Here is a 15,438-nt window from a genome sequence, read left to right as displayed (position 1 = left end):
CGCCGGCGCCACTCCTCCGCTCGCCGAGATGCGCGTGCCCGGCGGGGATCGGCGCGCTCCCGACTCCGCCGCGGGCACAGCAGGAGCGCCCCCCCCGCCCCATGGGAAGGGCGCCCCTTCGCCCCCAGGATGTGCCGAGAGCCGAATTAGAACTCAGCGCCCGATCAGAACTCCGAAGGCATCCCGATGGCCCCTCGCCGGCTACAGCCTTCGCCTCGGCCAGGGATTGGTCTGCTGGGTCTGGCCAGCGGGGGCCCCTCGAGTCCAGCATCCCGGTCCCACAGGGGTCAGCAGCACACACACCCGCCTCACTAGTGGGGGGGGAGCTGGAAAGAAGGCCCCTCTGCTTCACATCTGGCAACCCATGTGCCCCTTGGGCTTCAGAAATGTTCACGGTCCTCTAGCGCAGGCGTGTCCCTAATGCGGCCCACCAGTCAGTTTAATCTGGCCCCTGTGGCAAAAATCCCCTTAAAAAATCTTCAGTCCTAAAAAAAGCTCCACAACTTTGCTCGGCCCCCATGGCCCTTCACTTCATCAAATCTGGCCCTCTTTGGACACCACTGCTCTAGCAGCTCTGGCGGCTCATTGACCAGAAGGCATGTATTTAGCGATAACCCTGGAAGTGTGGACTCCATTCTGGCCACAGCCTCCTGGTGCGTATTGTGCTCACAAGGGAGCCTGTTTCAGGCAGGAGCCAAAGAAAGTGCCTGGAGAAGCTGGGTCAGTGTGCGCGGCTTGCGCTGGAGGCTCTACTGGGCGGGGGCGGCCTCTGGTGGTGGGAACAATCAGAGAATGGTGGCGTTGGAAGGAACCCAAAGGCCATCTAGTCCGACCCCCTTGCAAGCCAGGAAGCTCAACTCAAGCATCCATGGCCATATCTATGAATAAGTACACACATAATATTCTGATGTTTCCTTTATTGCGTGCTTATTTGAAAATTTAATTTAAAACATCCTTAAATAGTGCCTAAGGAAACATTCAACAAAGACCATCCCACATTCAGTCATTAATCCTTGGTCTAAAATGTTGTCTGAAATGATTAGTTACTTGTAACGGGTGCAAAGACGACAATAAACAGCAGATCCCTCGCCCAACATCTTCAGAGGAGGGAGGGAATTTGGATGTTTGGGGGCGCCTGTGAGGGGCTCATTCTTCCTCCTCCTCCTCCTCCTCCTCTTGCTCTCCCCCCTCCAGCTCCCTGGGGGGCACCCGGATGCCCAGGATGGCCTCCACCCGCCAGAGTCTGCTCCGCACTTTCTGCAGCTGCGCCCTCAGCTCCCGGAGGGACCGCAGGCACTCCTGGCATGTCCGAACGTCCCTTTTCCCTGCAGGGGGAAAGAAAAAAAAATAAGGTCTTAGATATAGAAGAAATGTTCATAAATGTACCAAGCAAACACATACGTAAATATATAAACCACATGTCTGAAGCAGCACAGGAAAACAGCCCTGAAACCATTCTGACTCCCAAAGTGACCAAGTGTTTTCTCTGCAAGGAGGGAGGGGGTCAGGGTGGCTTCCCATTGTCTCAGGAATTGGGAAATCACCATCTCAAAGGAATGGCCGGACTACCAGGAAAGGCAATCCGATAAGGCATTATCAGATAACCTGGCAGACAGGAAAAACAACAACGTTCAAATTTCTGTTGTAGACCACCTTTTTCTGTGATGTAGGTATGATGTTTGGGGGGGGGTCTTGGGTTACACCCCTTCTGTGATGTGTGTATGATAGATGGAGGGGTGGTCTTGAGCTCCAGGGCAGGGAATTTAAAATGTCCATATAAGGGCAGGCACACCTTTGTTCTGGATCCTCCTCCTTTTCTGCGTGAGAGGGGGCCACCCTCTTGCAACAGATCAATAAAGATCAGGCTTACCAGCTGCTTTGCTTCTCAATATTCTCCGATGGAGAACCTACAAAGGACTCTTAAGGGCTCTTGTGTCCCCCATAAGGGAATAAGGGCAGGTTTTTCTTTATTACAAGGGGAAGAGAGAAGGTGATGGGCTGGTGGATGAGGGCCCCTCCTTGTCCCCGGTGCTCCTGGCCCCTTCCCAGGTTGGGAGGCCAGTTGCTGTGCCGTTGCAATTGCTGTGGGTCGCTGTGATTTCAGTGGGTTTTAGGGAATCCGTGGGCATTGAACTTTGAATAACGGAATGTCTGGGACGAGATGGATTTCTGGGGGCTGCACCTCTGGCTGAAGGGGTGTCTGCATGCTCGAGGGAGGAAATCAGGCAGTTTGGGGACTGGCTCTGGAAAAGACACCGAGGCTGGACTTGCTCTTTGTGCAAATCCAAAACGAATCGTTTTGGTGATGCACCTGGAACCCTAAAGGGAGGAAGGGGGATCTGTTGGAGCAGGGGTAGGCAAACTAAGGCCCAGGGCCGGATCCAGCCCAATCGCCTTCTCAATCCGGCCCGCGGACAAGTCCAGGAATCAGCGTGTTTTTACATGAGTAGAATGTGTCCTTTTATTTAAAATGCATCTCTGGGTTATTTGTGGGGCATAGGAATTCGTTCTTTTTTCCCAAAATATAGTCCGGCCCCCCACAAGGTCTGAGGGACAGTGGAGCGGCCCCCTGCTGGAAAAGTTTGCTGACCCCTGCGGAGTGTTAATGCTGGGAGCCCCACCGTCTTCTTCTCAGCCTGAATATACATGCAAAATAAGCCTTAGACCACAGAACACGCTGCCAGTTTCTAGTAGAACTTCATCCCAAGCAGGGCAGGATTTAGGTTTGATGTGGCCCTAAGCTACGGAAGGTAATGTGGCCCTTTATATGTTCAACTGTCCTTGGTCAACAACAAATTGTCACTGTTTTTTTGTGTTGAATATATGCTATATGCTATATGGTAATTTATGGTCCCATCACCTCCTGCCAAATAGAAGGGGAAGAAATGGAGGCAGTGAGAGATTTTGCTTTCTTGGGCTCCATGATCACAGCAGATGGTGACAGCAGTCACGAAATTAAAAGACGCCTGCTTCTTGGGAGAAAGGCGATGGCAAACCTAGACAGCATCTTAAAAAGCAGAGACATCACCTTGCCAACAAAGGTCCGTATAGTTAAAGCCATGGTTTTCCCAGTAGTGATGTATGGAAGTGAGAGCTGGACCATAAAGAAGGCTGATCACCGAAGAATTGATGTTTTTGAATTATGGTGCTGGAGGAGACTCTTGAGAGTCCCATGGACTGCAAGAAGATCCAACCTCTCCATCCTGAAGGAAATCAGCCCTGAGTGCTCACTGGAAGGACAGATACTTTGGCCACCTCGTGAGAAGAGAAGACTCCCTGGAAAAGACCCTGATGCTGGGAAAGATGGAGGGCGCAAGGAGAAGGGGATGACAGAGGACGAGATGGTGGGACAGTGTTCTTGAAGCTACCAGCATGAGTTTGACCAAACTGCGGGAGGCAGTGGAAGACAGAAGTGCCTGGCATGCTCTGGTCCAGGGGGTCACGAGGAGTCGGACACGACTAAACGACTGAACAATTTATGGACCTCATAGGTATCTAAAACCATTTGCACATAACAAAATACGTATATCATAGGAGCCTACACAACACAAAACACTGTTGTTGTATGTAGGTTTTATTTTATTTCTTTTTTATCTTATATTTTGGAAATGTACAGTCAGGTGTTTTTTCCTTTAAATGTTTTTAGGGCCCCCAAGAGAGTGGGGCCCTAAGCTATAGCTTGTTTATCTTATACATAAATCTGGCACTGATCCCAAGGAAGCCCAAGAAACGCCCTGCTCAGAAACTGGGGTATTGGCAGTGACAGGATAGTTAGAAAAACGAGGTATGACAAAGCTATTAATGATAAATTCACATGTGCCATTAAGGCAAGGCGTGGAATATGCAGGAGAAATGATTTTCAGGCAATATGTAGGGTGTTTGTAGAATTTGTACTGTCAAAATGGAAAGGGGTCAAACCATCGCAAGAGGTGTTGAAATTTTGGGAGGTTGGATAGTTACAACGGAATGGTCTTGGCAGTGCGGTGCACATTTTTATTCTTATTTATGTATGATCATTACTTTGTCAAAGTAAAGAAAAAAGAAAAATGTGCTATAGGGACTATGAGTCTAGTGAGATAGCTTGCCAAGGAAGGTGTCAATGATCTGAAAGACCATCTCCATTACTAGGACCTCCTCGGGAGCAAAGTTCTGCAGGGGTGAGGCCGTCTTCCATGGTAGTTCCACTGGCCCTCAGAAGTATGGGGGACTGTGGCCCAGAGGGCAAGAGAGAGTGGGGAGGCAGGGCCTTCTCTGTGGCAGCCCCCACATTGTGGAGCTCCCTCCCTATGGAGACGCACCTGGCACCTTCGTTATGGGAGGTTTAATCTCTTTCACCTTAGCCTTTGCCATTTCTGTGGGACTCCTTTGGCTGAAATGTATGCTGTTCTCCACTGGGAACAGTTTTATCTGCATGGCAGGAATTGGACTGGATGAGCCTCTGGGTTCCTTTCTGACTCTATACCTGTTCTTTTATAACTTTATATTATAGGACTTTCACCGACCCTGGGGCTTATTTATAAGGAATCTTGTACACAGGACCAAAAGGAAGAGCCACGGGGGGAGCTTCTCCCTGGCACTTACGCTCCTGCAGCTGGTGGGCCTCAATTTCCAGCAAGGTCTCCAACGCTTCTTGCAGGACCCTGAGATCTGGCTGGAGGAGGGGCGGGGAGGGGGGAGGCAGGGAAAGCGGGTGGGGCGGGAGGGAGAAGCTGGAGGTGGTGGGGGTGATGGAGACCACCTCCCCAGAGCTGGAGGTGGAAGTCGACTCCAAAGTGGGCTTCGAAGAAGACAGGCTTGGGCCTGGGGAGCTTTGGCAGACACCTGCAAGAAACGGGAGGGTGGGGCAATGGAAAGCATAAATTTGGCAGGCATGGAAGGCCAGCAGCCCCCAGCATCCACCCGCTTGACCCCCCTCCCCCCGTTTACCATTTTAAGCTGATTTCACGCCACAAGAGGAACTTGGAGGCCAGCAAGACAGAAAGGAATGGGGGCGTTTTGTCAGAGCCTGGCCAAGGATGTGTTAAGTATTATTTAATTGTACACTGAAATGGAAAATGGCTATTTATGTGTATTGCTAAAGGTTTAACATTGGAAAATTCCATTGAGGTCAACTAGAGCTCTCAGAATGCGTAACAGGTTAATGGTTAGCTACTGATGTATCTCTGCTGCTCTGACATGAGGTGTTTTAACATAGATCACCTGAGAAAGGTATTCAGTTACAAATCTCCATTTCAGGTGTGTGAGTTAGTCTTTGTTCTTAGGCCACCGGAGAAAAAGTGTGTGCATCATCTCTCTCCAGGAAAACAGCCTCCTGCTAAGGTAGTCCGTGTGTTGGAAACACAGAGCGTCGTTTTCAGTTCCAGGTGATTTCCTATTTCTAAGTGTTGTTCCTATGCTTGGACAAGCACATGATATTATGCAACTATCTGATGTAACATTATTTGCTTTTTTGTCTGTTTTGAACAAGTTCTGGTAGTAAAGCTTTGGAACCATATTTTTGGGACTGGACAGTTTTTATTTCAATAAGTCTGTTTTGTTCATCCTATTTATTTGAGGGACGCGGGTGGCGCTGTGGGTAAAACCTCAGCGCCTAGGACTTGCCGATCTGAAGGTCGGCGGTTCAAATCCCCGCGGCGGGGTGCGCTCCCATCGTTCGGTCCCAGCGCCTGCCAACCTAGCAGTTCGAAAGCACCCCTGGGTGCAAGTAGATAAATAGGGACCGCTTACCAGCGGGAAGGTAAATGGCGTTCCGTGTGCTGCGCTGGCTCGCCAGATGCAGCTTGTCACGCTGGCCACGTGACCCGGAAGTGTCTACGGACAGCGCTGGCTCCCGGCCTCTAGAGTGAGATGAGCGCACAACCCTAGAGTCTGTCAAGACTGGCCCGTAGGGGCAGGGGTACCTTTACCTTTACCTATTTATTTGAGTGTAGAAATGTGTACACCACTTGGATTGTAATACACCTTCTAAGTGATTTGCAAAAAAAAAAAAGACCCCAAAAATGAAGTTACAATGTTAACATTATAAATCAAGATGGTTAAAATCCATTTGGCAGAAAATTGGAACCCGCAGCAACTTCCGAAGAGTCGCACCAGGGCTGCTGGCTTGACGCTGCAGGCGGACCTCCGTGCGAATGAGCCTCCGCCGGGTGCGGCAGATCTGGAGGCTGGCGGTCCGCAGGGAGCGCGGGAACTGGTGGCAAGCGCTGCGGATCTTCACTTCTGAAATTGGGAAGCGGGAAGGAGAGGAAAGGGATCAGGCCCCTGGCAAGAGGGTTCCCCGGCTGGAGGCTGGAGGCCAGGAGGTGCCCCTCTCCAAGACTTACCTGCCTGAAGGTACTGGCTCTGCATCTCCTTGAGGACTTGCAGATGCTTCTGCAGAAGCAACAGGGAGCCCCTGGTGGGGTCCAGGAGGGCCTCCGCAGGGGGGCTGGCCAGGAGCGGCTTGACCTCCTGCTCTTGGGGCTCTGGATCTGGGGCAGGAGGAGTCGCAGGAGCAGCAGGGAGGGTTTCTGCAGGAGGCAAGAAAGGTGACTGGCAAGAAAGAGCAGGTGACAGCTGGCCCAGTTGGCTCAGGCCCTGACCTGCCTCCGCTGCAGCAGGGGTCAGGCTGGTGAGGGACAGGGAGCAGGTTTCCTTGGCAGCCCCCCGTGGGGCAAACATCCCCAAGCAGAGTCCAGCATGCTGTTGGTGAGGTGGGGTATGAATTTGGGTAGTGACCTGGGTTGCTGGACTAGACACCCCCAGATCCCCACTCACCCCCTTCCTGTGGCTCCTCTTTCGTCTTAGGCAGCCTGGAAAGAGAGAGACGCAAGGAATGCTCTTTGCAGCAGGAGGGCACTGGGAATGCCCCCCAGGATGCCAGGGGGAACGAGGCACCCCCTTCCCAATTCCTTGTGGCTGTGGGACACACACAGGACCCTCCCCAAACGACCCCGGCGGCCCTGGCTAGCTGCGGGTGCCGGTCAGTCTGCCCTTGACCTTCCAAGCGTGGGCAAGATGAGCAGGATCTCTCTGCTGAAGAAACATCCGCCACTTCCGTCCGGGGTCAAACCCTCCTAAATTGGAAGCTGATCCTTTCTCATCAAAGGGACATTCAAGGGCACGAAAGAGCCACTCACTTTGTATTGTTTTCAGATCTGCTCCTGTGGAAGGAGAAAGAGGAGGAAAACATGGAGGCGAATTTCTTGGAAGTAACCGTAGGAAATTTAATGCCGACAGGCTAGCCAAAATAGCCAAACTAACAGCAAAAATTCGACATCAGGGTGATGAAACATATCAAAAGGAATGGGGAAATTTTATGTTATATATACAGAAGACGATGTGAAATAGGGAAACCCGTAGAACTGAAATAAACCTCATAACGAGAAAACACAAAAATGTATTGGATAATAATATCAAAATGAATTAAAAATGTATATTAGGACTATTGTTGAACAATATTTGTAAATGAATATAGACAGACAATAAGAACTGTATATATAGAAAGATTTGTTTACAGACATTTTATGGGGGGAAAATTGAAGAACAAATATATATGAAATGGAGAAAGACAATGCAAAAAGTTAAAGACGACATAAAAAAGCTGGAAGAAGGAAGGAGGGAAGTCAGCTCGGGAGAGCAAGAACAAATGTGAAATATAATGTATCTGTATGTAGAGTATGTAACTAAAAATTCAATAAATATCATCTAAAAAAACAACAACGGAAATTTAATGCAGACAAATGCAACTGTGCATTGGCCCAGGGCCGGATTGAGGTTTGATGAGGCCCTCAGGTACCAAAGGTAAAGAGGCACTTTATATGTCCAGCTGTCCTTTGTCAGCAACAAATTGTCACTATTTTTTGTGTTGAATATATGCTTAATAATAATAATAATTTATTATTTATACCCTGCCGATCTGGCTGGCTATTCCCAGCCACTCTGGGTGGCTTCCAACAAAAGATTAAATATACATCAAATCATCAATCATTAAAAACTTCCCTAAAGAGGGCTGCCTTCAGATGTCTTCTAAACGTCAGATAGTTCATTTCTTTGACATCTGGTGGTAGGGTGTTCCACAGGGCAGACGCCACTATATATAGAAATGAGCAAACCAGGGATATTTTAGGGAGCAGGCTAGCAGGCGGGGCCAATGACTTACATCATGGGTAGGCAAACTAAGGCCCGGGGGCCGGATGCGGCCCAACCGCCTTCTCAATCCAGTCCACGGATGGTCCGGGAATCAGCGTGTTTTTACCTGAGTAGAATGTGTCCTTTTATTTAAAATGCATCTCTGGGTTATTTGTGGGGCAGAGGAATTCGTTCATTTTTTTTTTTTTCAAAATATAGTCCGCCCCCCCCCCCCCCAGGTCTGAGGGACAGTGGAGCGGCCCCCTGCTGAAAAAGTTTGCTGTCCCCTGACTTACATCAAAGGAGCCTACACAACACAAAACACTGTTGCTGTAAGTAGGCTTTATGTTATTTGCTTTTTGTCTTGCATTTTGCAAATGCACATGCAGTTGTTGTTTTTCCTTTAATTGGGGGGGGCGCCCCAAGAGAGCGGGGCCCGAAGCTATAGCTAGTTTAGCTTATAGGTAAATCCAGCACGGGAGAACAACCGGAGTCTTTAAATCCTCGAGAAAGCTGCCGGGCTCCGCGTGGTCGTGATCCCGCATCTCTCCAGCAGGAGGAGGAAAAGGATCTGTTCGCCTTTTCTCTCTCGCTGAGCTCTGGAACCGAAGGGATGTCTGGCGGCTGCAGACGCGCGCAAAGGACCTTCCTGCTAATATCTGTATTTTTCCTCGAAGTCGATCTCCTGTGCCTCTGCCTAGATCCATACTGCACCGAAGGGCGCAAGTTCCCTGTAAGTAAACCTTTCCATTCTTACTCGAAAGGCTGGTCTGATTGTTGGGGAGCAAATCCCAAGCGCCCGGAGAAGATTCCCCAAAGAGGCTTCGCCGCCTGGATCGCTGGGCAAACGAGGAAACTCCGCGGCGAGAGGCTTTCAGGCGAGAGCCAAGTCTCGTGGATTTGAACGCAAGTCCCAGGGGTTGTTGCAAATGCACGTGGGAGCAGCCGAGGTGGATTTAGGGGAGTGTGAGGGGCTCGGTCCCACGGGGCGGGGAGCCGGGGAGGGGGCGCTGCTGGGCGCGCCCCAACTATGCCTTAGAGAAGAAGGCAGCGCGAGAGGCGAAGGTGCTGAAATTGGAGATCCGGAGACCCGCCGCTGGTAGCAGGGATCACGAGGAAAGCTCCGTAACGTCGGTCCATTTGCCACGTTGAGGAAGGTCTGGCACGCAGTGGGGCGAGCGTCTGCTTTGCGTGCAGAAGGTCCCAGGATCAGGGCCCCCCCGGGAAAGATGCCTCCTGGCCTGAGCCCCTGGACAGCGCCTGCAAGGCTGGCTTGAGAGGGCTGAGCCAGGGTCAAATTTATCCTAGATCTCTCAACATTTTTATTAAGTGCAGTGGACATTCGGGTTGCGAACGTGATCAGTGCAGGAAGCGCAGGTTGAGATTTGGCGCTTCTGCGCATGCGCAAAGCGTGATTTAGTGTTTCTGCACATGCGTGAGCGCCGAAACCCAAAAGTAACCCGTTCCGGTACTTCTGGGTTTCGGTGCGTTCGTAACCCGAAAACGCGCAACCTGAAGCGTCTGTAACCCGAGGTATGACTGTACATTGTACTATTTATTTATATCTTGGAATACGTAGTTGAGGATCAATTTATTCTTGTTCTTTGTAAATTTTGAAAATGAAAGAAAGTGAAAGAAAGAAGAAAGGAAAAAAGAAAGAGGAGGCTGAGCTAAGGAGCCTGACTGCACCAGGAGGCACTGTCCTGTTTTCATCAGCCAGTACTCAGAACCATGGAGGGGGGGGGGGAAGGAGGGAAGCCCCAAGCAAAGAAGAATGGTAACGGAAGTTGACAGAATACCGTATGCACAGTTTGCAGACTTAACATATAGAATAAGAAAACAAGAAGAAGCTATGTTGGGAAACGTTTCTGGAATATATGGGGAATAATTGTGTACAGCTGGAAACACTGGCATCATTAAGGTAAATTCAACAGCGTAAATAAGCTTTGATGGATGCAATAATGGAATACGGAATGGTATAGTTTTTGTAAAATAAGCTGGGACTTAGGAAAATGAGCCATGGAAAGAGAAGCAGGGAGGGGAGGGCCTTCTCGGTGGTGGCGCCCGCCCTGTGCAATGCCCTCCCATCAGATGTCATAGAAATAAACAACTATCTGACATTTAGAAGACATCTGAAGGCAGCCCTGTTTAGGGAAGTTTTTAATGACTGGTGTTTTATTGTATTTATAAGCGTTTGTTGGAAGCTGCCCAGAGTGGCTGGGGAAACCCAGCCAGATGGGCAGGGTAGAAAAATTATTGTTATTGGTATTGGTATCTTAAGGTTGTATAAATGAGCATTTCAAATTGTAAAACAGAAAATTTAATTTCAGAAGTTATATATAGAACCATGGAGGGGGAGCAGAAAATAATTCCAATGCATTTCATGTCTGGCAACCAATGCGCCCCTTTGGTTTTGGATAGTACATGGGTAGACGAGGTGAAAAAGCCCAGGGCACAGATTTTCTGGGGGCTCATTTACCCAAAGTATTTAGCATGAACCCTGGAAGTGTCTACTCGACTCTGACAATATGCACCAGGATGCTTAGCTTGGCCAGAATCAAGTAGACACTTCCAGGGTTCGTGCCAATCCGTTCCTTCTGGCCAGGGGCGTGGTGCTATTTGCCAGGGCCTGGGAAGGCTGCATGCCCACACATACCAGGCAGGGGCAGAGCGTACTTGCCCAGCCCTCGCCACCCACATCTCCAGGTGGGTGCTCATGCGCCAGCGGCAGCAAGGACTGGGGGATGTGGAGGCAGTGAGGGCTGGCCAAGCGCAGAGGGTGAAGATAATGTCCGCACTCACCCAGCCCTCACCACTAGAGCCTGGCAGGGTGGGCACAACAGCAATCTCTGAAGGGGGTGCCTGGTTCGCGTCCCGATTGTGCGCCCAGGGACCCCCACGCTAGGCCACTGCTTCTGGCAAATAAGCCACCCTACCCACGAGAGAGCTGTGAAAATTTGTGTCCTGGGCTTTTGAAGACTCATCTATGGTAGACAAGTGACAGATTTACGTATCAGCTAAACAAGGTATAGCTTAGGGCCCCACTCTCTTGGGGGCCCCAAAAAATTTAGAGGGCAAAAAAACTGGATGTACATTTCCAAAATATAAGATAGAAAACAAATAAAATAAAACCGACCTACAGCAACAGTGTTTTGTGTTGTGTAGGCTATGATGTACCTGTTGCCTGCTCCCTAAAATATCCCTGGTTTGCTCCTTTCTATATATAGGGTGCCTACATTCTGCATGGACTGGTTGAAGGGCAACATGGGCAAATGGCTTGAGATACCTATTAGGTCCATAAATTACCGTATAGCATATATTCTCTTCCCATCTTGGCACAAATCTATGCTTCCAGGTGTCATAAGAAAGCTGCAGAGATAGTGCAGTATAGTAAAAAAACCCCTCCCCGAAAATGATCTCTTTCAGTTTCTGCCTTCTGGAAGAAGGTACAGGGTTATAAAGACTAGGACTAGCCGCCTGAGAAACAGCTTTTATCCAAATGCGATTTTGGTTTTAAATGCAGTGTGGGGAGTCTCTGGGAGTATCTTGTATTTAATTATGGGGTATCAGAGTTTTTAGGGGGTTAACCGGCTTGTTGGTTTTTGAATGTCTGATGTAGATTTTTTTCAATTTCGTTGTTCTGTATGGGACAATGACAATAAAGATTATCGTATCACATATTCAACACAAAAACCAGTGACAATTTGTTGTTGACAAAGGACAGCTGGACATATAAAGGGCCCCATTACCTTCAGGAGCTGAGGGCCTCATCAAACCTAAATGCGGCCCTGCGTTGACCCATGTGCTATCTGAAACCAAAGGGGGGCATTGGTTCACAGATGTGAATTCCCCCCCCCCACACCTCTCCACCCCACTACTGAGGTCAGGAATCTTTCTTTTGAGGGAAGGAGCATGGCTCGGTTCAGAATGCCCCCGGCTGCAGCCAAGGCATTGCCAGGTCGCTTGAGAAGGTCCTTCGCCTGACACTCCTGCCGCTCAGAATAACTGACAATACTGAGCTTGACGGATCTGAAAGGCTTGACTCCCCATCAGGCAACTTCCAGGGAACCAGTCAGGAGGGGGTGAGCCAGAGAGCAGGCGGATGTCAAGAGCCAAAACCAAAACTGCCTGAGCCCAGAAAGAGGGGGCGTGGGCGTGGGCGTGGCCCAGGTGCCATCTTGGAGGGAGGTGACAAATTATCAAGGAACAATTACTGCCCTACCAGGGCAGTTCATAAAAAAGCTTTTTTAAAAAAATGCCTGCTCCAAAGGTCTTATCTTACAACACTAGGGATTATATAGCTACATATGAAATTTCACGCATATCAGTTAATATATTGACCCTCCTCCACGAAAATAGCTGTTTACTTGGCCGTTTTCCTATGTCGCGAAGGCTGAAATTTCAACAAAGCACGTGCCTTTGCTAGACTCTTTTCAGGCACCTGCTAGAAGCATTCTTCTTTAGGCAAGCATACCTAGACGCTTAGGAAATTGAAGTAATTTTAATCTTAATATTTTAGCATTTGTATGTTTTAAAGCAGGATTGTTAATTTTTCTTGATTTTACTGCTGTGGTGTTTTTTGTTTTGTTTTTTTGTTGTTGTTTTGGTAAACCACTTTGCAGGTTTTTAAAATAAATTTTATTAAATAAATAAGCAGTCAATATAAATAAAATAACACAAGCCAAAACACAATCCATCCTGTAGATGTAAGTATCTGTCCATAGTCGCCTACTTGTTATCAGAGGCTCGGAATCCATGTTCCTTTGTAAGAAAACCATTACGTAAAACCATTTTTGCAGGCAAAAAAAAAAAAATCAATGTGGGGGGGGGGACAAGAAATTTTCCGCACCGGGTACTACCTGACCTTCCTACGCCTCTGCCAGGGGGTGGCAGGTTCAAGCCATCAATTTGGCATATTATTATTATTATTATTATTATTATTATTATTATTATTACTACTACTACTACCAAAGATTGTCTTTAAAATCTGGCCATGGGGGGGGGGACAAGGCTTCAGGAAGTCTCCCCTCTCCCCCCTGACTTTACCTTCTGTGGCAGCAGGTGAAACAGCCGGCCATGGTGCCACCACAGGGGAGGCAGAAACCCGTTCCCTCGGCGTTCAATGGATCCAAAGAAGGCAGTTCTCCAAAGGAGACAGGTGTCTGCGATGTCAGCTGATCTAAGGCTCCTTTCAAGGAACCCTCCTGGTCTCCTGGGAAACAGGGTTCCGCCGCCTATTGTAAGGTCAGAGCCTGGCCAGGGACTGGCCCCAAGGGACACTGGGCTCCCGGCCCGGGTCACCACTTGGTACCTTCAGGCCAGTGGACCTGGGCTCCCCTTTTAGCCACCCCCCCCCAAACGCCCTCAGCCTTGTGTCCCTCTGGGGCATCAAAGGAAATAAAGCAGACCTCAGCTGTTATCTGCTTCCCAGCACCTCCTTCAAACTCACCTGTTCACCCAGGAGTTGCCCGACTCATCATTCTACCCAGACACTGAGGTCCAGATCCGAGGGCCTTCTGGTGGTTCCCTCCCTGCGAGAAGTGAGGTAGCAGGGAGCCAGGCAGAGGGCCATCTCAGTAGTGGCGCCATCCCTGTGGAACACCCTCCCTTCAGATGTGAAGGAAATAAACCACTATCTGACTTTTAGAAGATATCTGAAGGCAGCCCTGTTTGGGGAAGCTTTTAATGTTTGATGCATTACTGTATATTAATATTTTGTTGGAAGCCGCCCAGAGGGGCTGGGGAAACCCAGCCAGATGGGCAGGGTATAAATAATAAATTATTATTATTATTATTATTATTATTATTATTATTATTATTATTATTATTATTATTATTATTATTATTAGTGTGTCATAAGCATGCCTCCCTTCATTGAGGGCATCGCACAAAAGGAGCTGCTGCTGAAAATCCTTCCCGTTCCAGTGGCAGAGAGTGGGTTGATTGTCTTATGGAGCCATCTTCTCTCTCCACCTGCAGTCACCACCTTGTTTTTGCTGGACAGGTTGAGTCCCCAGGTGTTTCTTTTTCTTTTTTCCCTGCCTGCAAATGGTTAATGTACGGCAGCCTCTGATTGGCCGAGGTTCCCGGAGGGGGACTTGAAAAGGAGAGGATTTGGAGAGACAGAGTTAGTTGAAGCAGGAGGGAGGGATTGAGGGTGGGAGGATAGGGTAGGCAGGGGGCCGGTCCACTGTCCCTCCAACCTTGTGGGGGCCGGACTGTATTTTGGAAAGAAAAATAAATGAACAAATTCCTATGCCCCACAAATAACCCAGAGATGCATTTCCAATAAAAGCACACATTCTGCTCATGTAAAAACACGCTGATTCCCAGACCATCCGTGGGCCGAGTGAGAAGGCGATTGGGCCGGATCCGGCCCCCGGGCCTTAGTTTGCCTACCCATGAGCTACAGAAAGGAGTCTCTGAGCTTAATGTAAAGGAGAAGTGTGTGGTGTCCTGGGAGAGTAATCGGCCAGGAATTAACTGGGAGGCTGAGGCTGAGCCAGGAGAAGTAGAAGCTGTGAGAATAGAGTCTATTTAGGTCTCATTCCAGTCAGGAGGGGAGAGATTCTTCTACAAAAAGAGAAGACTCCCCAAACCAGTGATTCCTTGGGTCTGTTACTTGGAGTACCTCAGGAGTAGGGTTGTCTAAGGGGGTATAACTGACAGGAAGTACCATCTTGTTTAAGAACTGTCAGGGAACTGACATCGGAGCTAGAGGAGGAGGGAAGGCTCTCAAATGATGCTGGAGAAGGGCCCAGCAGGGAGAGAGGCAGCTCCGCAGATGGGGAAGCAAATCAGCGCAACACCAGGGATATAGAGGGGCTGATGGGGGAATCGGCGAGAGGGCTCCAGGACTCTTCACCGGACACCAGCGGGGAAATCACGGGTCCTCCGCTACCCACGCCCTCCCTGCGCAGAAGACATCCGCGCAGAGAGAGTAGGAGGAGACTGGGTGTCAAACAACTTTTATGTTGGAAAAGATTTAAGAAACGCCCACTGACGGATTCTGCTAGCGACTGAGGCAGCCACGAAGTGAAGGGCTGTCCAGACAGAAAGATTTAACCAGGCAACATAGCCAAGAGAGGTGGCAACTTACGCACGAGCAACCCATACACACTACAAGAACCAAAGTATTAAGTTAAGAACCAAAGTATTAAGTAGCAACAACTGTGCAACATCTGAGAAAGCACTGAAGTGAAATAACATTATAATCTGAAGTATCCTGTGTTTTACCCACTCGTGTCATAAACTTCCTTTGTTAAATAAAATCTTTATTGTTTATTTGAACAAATCCTGCCTGAGATTCCAAATTACAAAGGTTTCCCT

General features: G+C 49.1%; 1 protein-coding gene and 1 long non-coding RNA gene across 2 annotated transcripts; both read right to left on the bottom strand.

Annotated features, from left to right (window-relative positions):
* Positions 1–902: 902 nt before the first annotated feature.
* On the bottom strand, positions 903–13,307 carry LOC308573381 (uncharacterized protein). The gene is made up of 7 exons (XM_081170251.1): positions 13,156–13,307; positions 7,119–7,142; positions 6,757–6,791; positions 6,324–6,509; positions 6,091–6,219; positions 4,582–4,821; positions 903–1,325 (listed from the first exon to the last, which is right to left on the bottom strand). Exons 1-7 carry the CDS (start codon positions 13,185–13,187, stop codon positions 1,147–1,149), a joined length of 825 nt encoding a protein of 274 aa, XP_081026377.1. The 5' UTR covers positions 13,188–13,307; the 3' UTR covers positions 903–1,146.
* LOC308573955 lies at positions 5,291–5,984 on the bottom strand. Its single transcript, XR_014002277.1, has 2 exons — positions 5,913–5,984; positions 5,291–5,542 (listed from the first exon to the last, which is right to left on the bottom strand). It is a non-coding gene; the product is annotated as an uncharacterized lncRNA (long non-coding RNA).
* Positions 13,308–15,438: the final 2,131 nt, after the last annotated feature.

The sequence above is a fragment of the Podarcis bocagei genome (assembly GCF_964188305.1).
Source record: "Podarcis bocagei genome assembly, chromosome: 14".
Taxonomy (NCBI): domain Eukaryota; kingdom Metazoa; phylum Chordata; class Lepidosauria; order Squamata; family Lacertidae; genus Podarcis; species Podarcis bocagei.
This window is presented reverse-complemented; position numbering and strand designations above follow the sequence as displayed.